Source organism: Hyperolius riggenbachi, chromosome 3 (assembly GCF_040937935.1).
Source record: "Hyperolius riggenbachi isolate aHypRig1 chromosome 3, aHypRig1.pri, whole genome shotgun sequence".
Lineage (NCBI taxonomy): Eukaryota > Metazoa > Chordata > Amphibia > Anura > Hyperoliidae > Hyperolius > Hyperolius riggenbachi.
In genome coordinates this window covers 462588345-462600447 of record NC_090648.1, presented here as the reverse complement: position 1 = coordinate 462600447, position 12103 = coordinate 462588345, and the positions used below count along the sequence as shown (strand labels likewise).

Below are 12103 nucleotides of genomic sequence, written 5' to 3'. Positions count from 1 at the left end.
TTTACCTCCGATTCAGATTCAGATTTGCAGTGTGCAAGGAGCAAACTGCAAATCTGAATCTGAATCGGAAGTAAAAACAGATTAAAAAGCGGAATCTGAATCTGAATTTCTTGCAGTGTGCAAGAGGCCTAAGTCTGAACCTGCATAAAATTTCCACTTTACGAAACTGAAGAGTTCCTCCAAAAAATTAGTGAAGGCAGAGCTTTCATAGGAGTAGCAAGTTACTATTAAGGTACGTACACACGTCTGATTTTTCCAAACGATCGGTCGTTTGGAAAAATCAGACGTGTGTATGCACCTTTAGGGATAAAACACATAATTTTGAACTTTATGCTAGATCGTTGAATTCTATTCTAAATGGGGATAACCTAAAGTCTAGAGTAACAAACGTGTAATGTTTTTCAGGACAACAAAAAGGCTGTTAAATTCTTGAGATAGTATTTCTCCCTCTCTGATATAATCTTTTGACTATGTCAAATTATTTTTTTTTAAAATGTGCACCAATGCAGGTACATGGGATTGGGTGCCATTCTTGTACAAGATTGGGCTAAAAAACAACGAGCTATTGCCAACGCCAGGGAAGAAAAATCCAAGTAACCACAGTTTTTTTCCCCCCTCCTGTTGGAAATACACAGGACAATTTGTACACTTACCAAAAAGTTTTCAGAATACTTGGCTGGAGTCTCTTTTATTATTTTCACAGATAATAATCCAGTGGCCTATCTTCAGACCGCTAATTTAACGTCAATGGAACAAGGATGGATTGCTTTTTTGGCAAAATTTAACTCTACCATCAAATATAGGCCTGGAAAAAATTACAGCCGTGCAGATGTCTTATCTCACTTCCCTTATTAAAAACCAATTGAGAAAATAGATTAATATCGGGAAGTAATAAAGTAAGTTGCCCACCTTATGTCAGTTTAAAGAGGAAATATTACAGACTTTTTAAACCAAAATAAAAGGGAGCGTCCAACTGACTGAAGAATTTGGACATTGCTGAAATTAGGCAGACTAGCAAAACCAGAACTCAGTTACAAGACAAATCAAACAAGATGTTGGATGATCAAGAAAACCCCAAAAATATGAAAAAAAAAAATCACTGGAATTTTAAGACACTAAAATATTGAGGCAATATACTCATTTAGAAATGAAATATGGAAATTAACTTAGAAAGGTGACATCAAAAGCCTTGTAGACCAGATTGTATGGCCCTTGCTTATCTCTCGGTGGCTCTGGCTTATGTCACGGGGAACAACAGTGCACAGGAATAGTTTTAAAACCTGTCCAGAGAAGTCCAAAAAGTTTTTTGTTTTTTTTTAACTTGGTTACCATATAACACAAACTTTCACACCAGATCACATAATAACCTTTATAAAAAAAATACATCAATATTACTCATGGTACAATCTAGAGAAACTCAGGGGCATGCTTGGAGAGTTTAACACTGGCTAAAATTATTAAACCAAAATGAATTGAAATGTGTTATGTTAGTCTCTGGTTGCAAAACCACCACGGTAAAGAAGACATTCTCGAGAGATACACCAATGTATCATGCATCAGATCTGCTGTGACCATATACATTTCCAACCCGGCATCATGTGGGCCTCCTAGCCTTAAAGTACACCTGAACTGATGGGGAGTTTGGTTGATCTAGGTACCATTTTGTGAATGGTGCTGTGACATATGTCACAGCACCATCCTCTCAGTCCTGTGCTCCCTGTGCCCCCCACTCTAGGTAGCCAAAATCTTCAACTGACTGCAATGTTGAATATGGGCAGGGAGGAAATGGCAGTTATCCTCCATAGAAAGGCCTCTGATCATGTCCATTTGTAATCTGTAATTTTTAGACCTGTTAAAAAAAATCACATATCTCACCTATTGCTAGTTCCCTTTGCTGTCTTTTCTGCTCTGTCAGCTCTCCCATTCCACCACTGTGTCCTCTCATATCTGCTGAAATTTTCACATTCAGTGGCTGGATAGTGTACTAGTTAAGAGTTCAAGGCAAGACTTCCTAACACTGCAGGTTGGCCTCTTGAACACGCCCTTAGTGGCTGCATCTCTTGAGCGCTTTGAGTCCAACAGGAGAAAAATGCTACACAAATGTTTGAATTATTATAATTATTACATGTATTTTACATTTTAAAATACTCTGTGATAGTGGTCTTTTAAGTGAGCAAATTTGATTTCCCATGATGCATCACTCCAGAATATGCAAATCATCAGGCACACATCTGGAACTGCTGGTGTATAGCGAGCCTATAGCTTTTCTAGTGGATCTGGGTCATAATAAGCTATCGGCGTTCTGTGTATTTCTGTGTATTTGGTGTCTCACAGGTGTTTGCATCACATTTTGTGCCAAGGCCAAATATAATTTAGCTACTCCCCTAAGAGGTAATTTTGGTTTTGTGACTACAGATTGTTGATCCTATGAAATATGCCCTCCTGTTCTAGGCCCCCAAATGAACTGCTGTGTCTCACAAGCATCTTGTTCCAGTTTTATGTTTTCAATTATGTAACTGAAGACAGGACTTACCTTTCCAACAAGCTTGCCTTTTCTGTTCATGCAAAGGTAGAACTCTGTCTCTTTTCCTTTAATCCGTACTTGACTGCCAAACGTATCAGTTTCCACTAACAGCTGGGCTTGTAAAGAAAGAAGAACATCATTTAACTGACCTGTAAAATTATACAGAGCGCAAGCGATAACAATACAATAGCTTACAATACCTAAAAACAACTATCATTACTACACAATTACATACTATGCTAGGGGAAATAGGTTACTACCAAGGCGCTGCAAAAATAGGTGAAAAGACCTGTTAACTGTAATATATACTATATACACACACACACACACACACACACACACATATATATATATATATATATATATATATATATATATATATATATATATATATATATATATATATATATATATATATATATATATTTATATTTTTTTCTTTTTTTTCTTTTAATGTCTAATGTTTTCCAAAAACTCCAAAGGGAAATCCAGTGAGATTGTTTTTCCATGTAACAGTACTGTAGCAAGTCAGACTCAAAACAGCTGCATTTATAAAGAAAAGGGGGATATAGGGAATAAGATTAAATGAACTCAGCACGGGATAGCTTGCCAAGTGAACTTGATGGAGAGAATACTAATGCAGGATAGTACACAAAAATATTATTTTATAATCATGAGAAGCATACACAGTGCTGTATCTAATAACATAAAAAGCATAAGTTCGCTTTCTTAAAACAGAAAGTATTTGCGATAATTCAGGTTGGAGTGAGCTCCGAGATGTCTCCCAAGGCATCACTGCTGAATATATGCAAATTAACCATTGTCATCCTTAGAAGCTAAACACACCTCCAGATCTGCTGGAATGCAATGATATGTCAGCTGTTAATTATACAGAGCCACAATAATCCAACAGACTGTTTCAGACTGGTTGGTCTTCAATCTTCATCAGTGCATGGCATGAATTAATGTGGCTCTATGGAGTAGGACTTGAAACACCCAGAGGTACAGACTAACCAACAGGCTCATGGTGAACCAGAACTCAATGGAGTGTGTAAGGGGCTACAATGGTCCTAAAAGCCTCCTTACTAAATGCATTTAGTAGTTACTAGGGATGCTCATTCGGATTCCGCGGAAATACAATTTCTGAAATTCCGATCGGAAATGGCATTTCCGCATCGGAATGCGGAAATCGGTAATGCAAGTGCGGTAGGCGGATTTCCGCCGGAAATCGCGGAAATTTCCGCCGGTATTCGCGGAAATTCCACTTGACTTTAACATCGATTTTCTCAAATACTATAGGGTCTTTTTGAAAACTTTTTTTTTGCATCTTGTTTACAAGATTCAGTTTAATAAACTCTGAAAGTTTGTTTATAGGACTTAAGGGGGCTTTGCTATTAACCGCTAAAGTCGGCGGATTTTTACTGTAATGTAAAATGCAGAAAATCTCCATCTGCTTATTTTCTGCATTTTACATTACAGTAAAAATCCGCCGACTTTAGCGGTTAATAGCAAAGCCCCCGTAAGTCCTAGAAACACCAAATTTTCTGGGTTTATTAAACAGAATCTTGTAAACAAGATGCAAAAAAAGTTTTCAAGAAGATCTTATAGTTTTTGAGAAAATCGATGTTAAAGTCGGGCGGAATTTCCAGGATTTCCGGCGGAAATTCCGCATTGGAATGCGGAAATTGGTAGCGGAAAGCAGAATCGGTAATTTATACATGACGGAATGCGGATTTACCGCGGAATCGGAAACTGGCATTCCGACCATCCCTAGTAGTTACCTACTGTAACAGATGGCGGGGCAGCTGCGGCGAACAGCGCCGTCACCGCAGCTGCCTCCGTCTCCCTTCCTGGCCAATCACCCATGCCTCGGGTGTCTAGCACGCCGAGGACGAGTTTGTCTGCTGCCCATAAGGCCGTAGTGACGCGCGCACCGTCACGACCTTTATGCAGCAAAGAGGCGTCTCAGCTGACCTGCGGGTCGGCTGACGTCACACCATGTGCCCGCCGCTGCTGATTGGCCGGGCGCAGGGGGGCGTGCCTCAGGGTCTCCTCGGGCTCTTAAGCAGGTTCCTGCTGGGATAGATGTATATGCAGTGTTTTCGATATACATCTATCTCTAGTTAGTTATATTGATTGTATTTCTGATTGATTTTCTGTGTATGACTCTACGCTCTTCCTGACTATTCTTCCTCTCAGTGATTCTGTACCTTTGCCCATCTGACCTTGCTACCGACTCTGCCTGTTAACCGTTTCTTCTCTGCCTTCTGATTTTGTACTGTATCTGCCTGTCTGTTGCCAACTCGATTAGTCTGACCTCTCTACTCACCAGTGAGCCCTGGTGAGGTGTTCACTGTACTGACAGTGCCCACCAGCTCCTCTGATGAGGTATAGCCAAAGCTGTCAGTACTTACTGTTGCACTAAGCACTACCTGCACACTAATATCACGTCTTTGTACCTATACTTGCATTATTGGTGATACTGCCGATCACCACATAATCAGGTATCGCATCTGTATTATTGGTGATTCTGCAGATCACCATATAATCAGAGATCTGTCTGTTGCTTACACACTGATTGTTACCCCTACCTGAAAAAATTAAAAATCAGGTATGAAAGTAACTATAGCATAACCCTCACTTAGAAGGAATTACAGCCATAAACCACTTTCTAGGCAGAAAATGGCTTCTGAGAGTAGGAAAGACATAAAAGGGTGAATAGTTCATAGATTTTAGCTCTGGCATACTTCAATGCATGTGCCATTGAGCAGAGACAGTAAAAACTTAAAAAATAGATTTAAAACTAAAACAAAACTGTGGAATCTTTAAAAAAAGGGGTCATTTTTAGGAGAAAGAAGATAGATACAATTGTTTATCTCAGCAGTTTATTTTCACCTCGTGTTTCCTTTAACCTCAGTTAAGAATTTAAGACTAAACAGGGCTTTCACGATGGTTAGCATTTGCCATGCAGCTAAACAGAACACGGTTTTATGAAAACTTACAAAAACATTCCCAATGTCTTTCAGAGGGCATTTCTGGACAATGTACAACATACCCCCTACCCACCAAAAATGTACACCAAGCACATTCAGGTCTGATAAACTGCTGTGAGTTTGTAAATGTAATCAGCAGATATTTTATACAAGACAAAACAGTTTCATGTTTATTGGCATTTTAATTGTAGAAAGTGTGCCAAAATGACTGACTGCATGTATATAACTTGTCTAAACAGTGATTTGATATTTTACTATTCAACATTTCCCAGATAAAGGAGGTCTGGATTTTGCTAATTAAGAATTCTGGCAGCATATGAAATATAGAAAATAGCAAATCTGTCCCAGGTATTGGTAGTACCATAGAGCTGCAGTTGCAGTGTATTTAAAGCGGATACGAGATAAAAAACTAACTATAACAAGTAACTTGTCTGCATATCTTATCTAAAGTTTAGATAGTTTACTCAGCAAATCTAGCTGCAAACAGCTTCAACCGTTTATGATTATTTATTCCTGTGATACAATGAGAGCAGCCATGTTCTGTTTGTCACATTACACATAGGCAAGCTGATCTGTATCTCCCACTCCCCTCTCCTCCTCCCTCCTCCCCTCTGCCTCTGAAATCTCTAGCTAGTAACACCTCCCCCTCCTCCTGCGCAGACTGATCTCCCATAAGCCCTTGCTACTGTCTGCAAATGCCAAGGCACTATGAAAAGCTGTGGGCGAGGCTTGTTTAGTTTATAGGGAATTAGAGTATTAAAACAAAACAAAAAAAGTATTTGGCTTGAGGAATTCCCTATAAACTATATAAAAGAAACACAATTATGCAATGAGTAAAAGTTTATCTCGGATCCACTTTAAAGGGAAATCGTGGTGAGAGACATGTGGAGGCTGACATATTTTTCTTTACTTTCCTTTTAAATAATGCATATTGCCTGGCTGTCCTGCTGATTCCCTAAATACAGAGGGTGCAATGCAAGGTGCAAGCCACTTATAAGAATAGAAAGGCTAGATTGGAAATCTAAAAAACCAGCACAGTTCTGGAAAAGTATTCTTTGGACAGATAAAACCAAGATCAATCTCTACCAGAAGGATGGCAAGAAAAAAGTATGGAGAACAGCTTATTATCCAAAGCATACCACATCACCTGTAATACACAATGGAGGTAGTGCTATGGCTTGGGCGTGCATGGCTGCCAGTGGCACTGGGAGTCTGGGACACTAGTGTTTATTGACGATATGACACAGGAGGTGTTCAGAGACATACTGTCTGCTCAAATCCAGCTAAATACAAAAAAAAAAATTGGGCGGTGTTTCATGATACAGATGCACAGTTTATTTATTTAAGTATTTGTATTTGATGACCACAATGACCCAAAACATACAGCCAAAGCAACCCAGGAGTTTATTAAAGCAAAGAAGTGGAAAAATTACTGAATGGCCAAGTCAGTCACCTGATCTTAACCCTATTGAGCATGCATTTCACTTGTTGAAGGCTAACCTTTGGACAGAAACGCCCACAAACAAACAACAACTGAAAGCAATTGTGCAGTAGAGAGAAGGCAGAGCACTGAAACGAGGGAAACCCGGCATCTAGTGATGTCCATGAGTTCAAGACTTCAGGCTGTCATTGCCAGCAAAGGGTTTTCAACCAAGTATTAGAAATAAGCATTTTATTTCCAGTTATTTCATTTGTTCAAATACTTTTGAGCCCCTAAAATTAAGGGATTGTGTTCAAGTATATCCCCTTTAGATTGTAAGCCTCTGGCAGGGTCCTCACTTCCCTAGTGTAATCTACAGGATCGTGTGCTCCTCTCCTATGACAGCCTGTACTTGTTACTGGACCTACCTAACCAGCCCATATCGCATTATTATGTATTTTGTACAATTTGCCTTGTATAACTTTGTTCTATGTTGTATAACCTTGTTATGTCTGTCATCCTTGTATCATTGTATATATTTATTTTCCAGCGCTGCGTAATATGTTGGCGCTTTATAAATACAATAAATACTACTACTACTAATAATAATAATAATATATCCAAGGCGCTATGTGACTTGATGAGATAAACATGTGTATGTACAGTGCAACATATTAATAACCAGTTAGTTTGCTGCCTCAAAGAGTTAATTTCTAGGTATGGAAGTGGTACCTTGCCCAGAATATAGTAAACTAAACATCACTGATAAGTAAATTACAGCCATAAAAGTTTTCCTGGCAGAATACAACTTCTGAGAGCAGGGCGAGACAAAATACATGAACTATTGACCTTTTTCTAACTCTGGGACACTTAATAGGCTGCCACTGATTAGAGACAGTAAAATATTCAACCTACTTTGTAAATGTTTAAATATAAAAGAAAACCCTGGAATACTAATCTATATATAATATATATGCATATATATATATATATATATATATATATATATATATATATATATATATATATATATATATATATATATATATATGTGTGTGTGTGTGTGTGTTTTGAACTATTAAATGCATTACTATGCACACAGCCATTACACCAGACCTTGGCAATCAAAGTTTAAAGCCTGCGTTTTAAAGCTGTTGACTAGGTTATTGTCTCCATATGGTGATTCGATGATGTCATTTTGGCTAGCTCAAAGGAGAAAGTGTGGACAGTATGGCTTCAAATAGAGATGAGGAAACTCTCTGCAGCTCAGTTCTCAAACTAATTTGTGACACCGGGCAAATAAAGTGGCAGATGGTTTAGTGCTGCTTTGTGTACAATGTGTAGGATTAAGCTACTCCATTTACAAATAGGGATTTTAATCATTGAAATTTGTAATGAAACATTGCTTTAGCAGGGAAGACTTATCTGTCAGAGTGACCTATTTGCTATGCTTATTTAAAGAGACTCTGAAGCCAAGAAAAATAGTGCTTTTTATTTACCTCTTCTTTTCTGCAATATCAGGTAAGATGAATCGCCGCATTCCTGTGGCAAAATGAGGTCTGTAACCCACCCCCGAACTCCAGAGGGCAAAAACGACTTTGAAAGTCGTGGATTTTGCTGCCCAGGGAGGCAGAGCTTTGGGATGTAGCTCTGCCTTCAGTACGGTCAATCAGCGCTGATCGCCGCCTCTACCAGTCTTGTTTCACTGAGAGAGGGGCGGGGAGAGGCGGCGATCAGCGCTCATTGACTAAACAGGAGGCAGAGCTACAGTGAAAAGCTCTGCCTCCTCCAGGAAGCAACGGGGTATTTTTGCCCTCGGGAGTTCGGGCTGTTACAGACCTCGTTATGCTACGGGAATGCGGTGAACCCATCTTAGCTGATGTTGCAGAAGAGAAGAGGTAAATAAAAAGTACTATTTTTCTTGGCTTCAGACTCTCTTTAACTGATTCCAAACTTTAGCTCAGAATCCGACGGGAAACCTACACGTAAGCTGCCCAATGCCCTCCGTGAGCTCAGTGCTGGTAACAGATGCGCTAGATCCTTGGTCCTAATATAGTGGCTGTAGTAGTGGCTGGATGGTTAATGGTTAAGGGCTCTGCCTCTGACACAGGGGACCCGGGTTCAATTCTCGGCTCTGCCTGTTCAGTAAGCCAGCACCTATTCAGTAGGAGACCTTAGGCAAGTCTCCCTAACACTGCTACTGCCTATAGAGCGTGCCCTAGTGGCTGCAGCTCTGGCGCTTTGAGTCCGCCAGGAGAAAAGTGCGATATAAATGTTATTTGTCTTGTCTTTGTCTAATATGGTCTGTTCTTCTGGGCTGTTTATGCCATCTTAATAACACTACTTGACAGCTTTAGTCCCCTTTCACACTAGCATGTTTTCATTGCGTTGCATTACCCATTTTTATCGCTGGGTAACGTTAAAGCAACGAAGGTCTATGGGACATTTTCCACCTGATGCGATGCACCGGAAGTGTCCAATTTGAAGCAAACATAGCAGCGCATTGTGGGTCAACATCCGCGGCGATGTACGTTGACCAGAAGTCATGTAAGTCAATGGCATGTTGCAGTGCGCATGCGCAGAAGCATATTTTCTCAATATACTTCCTTGCTATTCATATTTCACTAGAGCACTAGAAAGCATCACTTATAGATTGGCTAGCTGCCAACAGTTACTTTACCGTGCATTACCGCCGATATCTCAAAAACCTGTTTGTAGCGTTTCAGTGCGATTATCCGAACTGGTGTTAAACTGGCCTCCGATTTGCGATTCCCACTGGATGCTTGCAATACAAGGAGAAAAATGCAGAAAGAATGCAGGACTTTTTTTTATTCGTATCAAAAATCGGAATTGGAATTGCATGTAGTATAAAAGTACCCTGATGAATGCCTTTTTATCAGCAATGAGGTAAGGCAGCAGATGAGACAGCCTACCATTGGCAGGGTCATGAAAACTTATATCTCAGCAGGCCCCAGCCTCTTGTAACCACCCAGGGCCAATTTGACTATACTTTTGTTGAACCTGTAAACCAAAGTTATTTTTTTCTGTGGCCCAGTTTTACATCCCTTGGTTTTGTCCTGTCTTTTATTTTCTTAAAGCACACCTGAAATGACGTGACATGATTAGCTAGACAAATGTACCTGTAGCACTAGTCCTACAAAGAAATTGTCTGAAGTCCCTTTCTTTTTAATACAGCAAGTGTTAAGAGTTGCTATCTGTGAAAATTATATTTTCAAGTAAACAGTGTGTGTGTGTGTGTGTGTGTGTGTGTGTGTGTGTGTGTGTGTGTGTGTGTGTGTGTGTGTGTGTGTGTGTGTGTGTGTATTAATCCATTTTCCTGAAAAGTAAATAGAAGCCAAAACAGCTGAGAATGAAGGCTTCTGATAAGGTTTCAGTGCTGGAACATTCAAAGGATCATTACTTTTCTCTGTTTTTTTAGCACAGCTAGGCAAATTTGTCACAGCTAGGCAAAAAATAACTTACCACAGTAGAGGTAAGCCTCTGGATAGTCTAAAGCCGAGGTGGGCAAACGTTTTGGCAAAAAAATGGATGTGGCCATGACAGGATGTGGGTGGAGCTAACTGTAATGTATCAGTATAACGCAAAGACAGTGGGCCCAAGAGTTCCCTGTAAACACGGACAAAGTGACCCTAAAGATAATTAGACAACGTTACCCCCACCCACAAACAGCAAATAGCAGCAGCCAGACTTATTTGGCATTAACCAACAACAAAGTCCCAGGGGGAACAGACAGACCGCCTCAGACAACAAGATATGTAATGCGGCAACGTTTTACCAGAAAATAAACATAATGCGGCAGTGTTTCACCAGAAAATATGCATAATGTCGCAGTGTTTCACCGGAAAATATACATAATACGGCAGTGTTTCACAAGAAAATATACATAATATAGCAGTGTTTCTATTCTGTTTGATCAGAAAATACACATGATGCGGTAACATTTCTCCAGAAAATAGAGTTAATGCGGGAGCGTTTCACCAGAAAATACACATAATGGTGCAGCGTTCCCCCAGAAAATACAAATCATGATGCAGTGTTTCACCAAAAAATACAGATAATGTGGCAGGGTTTCCTCAGAAAATAAACAGCATGGTGTAGTTTTTGACCAGAAAATACAGATAATACGACAGCGTTTCCCCAGAAAATATACATAATGGTGCAACGTTACCCCAGAAAACGCACGTAATGGTGCAGCGTTTTCCCAGAAGATACTGTACACGTAATGATGCAGTGTTTCCCCAGAAAATACATGGAATGGTGCAGTGTTTCCCCAAAAAATGCACATAATGTACCTGTAAAGAAAAACCATTTACTCACCTGGCAGAAGTCTCCTCTCCAGGCCTCTAAAGTAGCTCCCGATCATCTTTAATGCAGCAAGTCCAGCTGCTAAACTCTTGAGCTGACAGGCAGAGTAGGGCTACGGGAAAATGGCGCTCAAAGCCCTGCACTGGAGACACAAATAGTCTCCAGTGCATGGCTTCGGATGTTATTTTCCCATAGCCCTGCTCTGCATACAGGCTGGAGCTGAGCTACGGTCTGTAACCAGTGAACTGGCACAGTGTCCCCTCTGAGGGGCAATTAAGTGACAAGACAATATACTCTGAGCAGTGCTGCGGACGATATCAGTGTTACATAAATACTAAATAATAATAAAGAAAATAAATGTAGGGACAAACGAAAAAAAAAAACATTTTAGGAAAAAAAATAATTTTATATCCATAACATCTTTCTTTAACTTTTTTTAATTATGGTTATCATTATAGCTTTATCATTTTTTTTTTGCGCACTACAATAATTCTACTTTGCCAAGAAAATATAAACCATCTGTTTCGAGTATGTTATCTAATTAATCACATTCCGGCATAATTTAACTGTGAATTAAACTAAAGTTACCCTTTATACAAATAAAAAGTATGAAAAAAAAAAGTTAAAGATCTATTAAAAAAGCAATAATTTTTTAAAATAAGTGGAAACTACATTTAACATATTTCCCCAGACTGTAAAAGGATATTTCTAATCATCGACTTCACCATTAAGGCATACCAAGACAAAGGGGGAGAAAAAACCTAATAATGTGAGCAGCTGCCTGGATGGAAAAACACCAGGTAACCTTGTTAAACTGAAATATAAATAAATACCACAATA

General features: G+C 39.4%; 1 protein-coding gene across 2 annotated transcripts in view; it reads right to left on the bottom strand.

Annotated features, from left to right (window-relative positions):
- Positions 1-12103, bottom strand: part of FGF18 (fibroblast growth factor 18) — a 288672-nt gene that overhangs the window by 29928 nt on the left and 246641 nt on the right. For both annotated transcript variants that reach the window (XM_068273019.1, XM_068273020.1), the window contains exon 3: positions 2534-2640. In XM_068273019.1, the coding sequence (XP_068129120.1) occupies positions 2534-2640 (107 nt within the window). The remainder of the gene's footprint in view (positions 1-2533; positions 2641-12103) is intronic.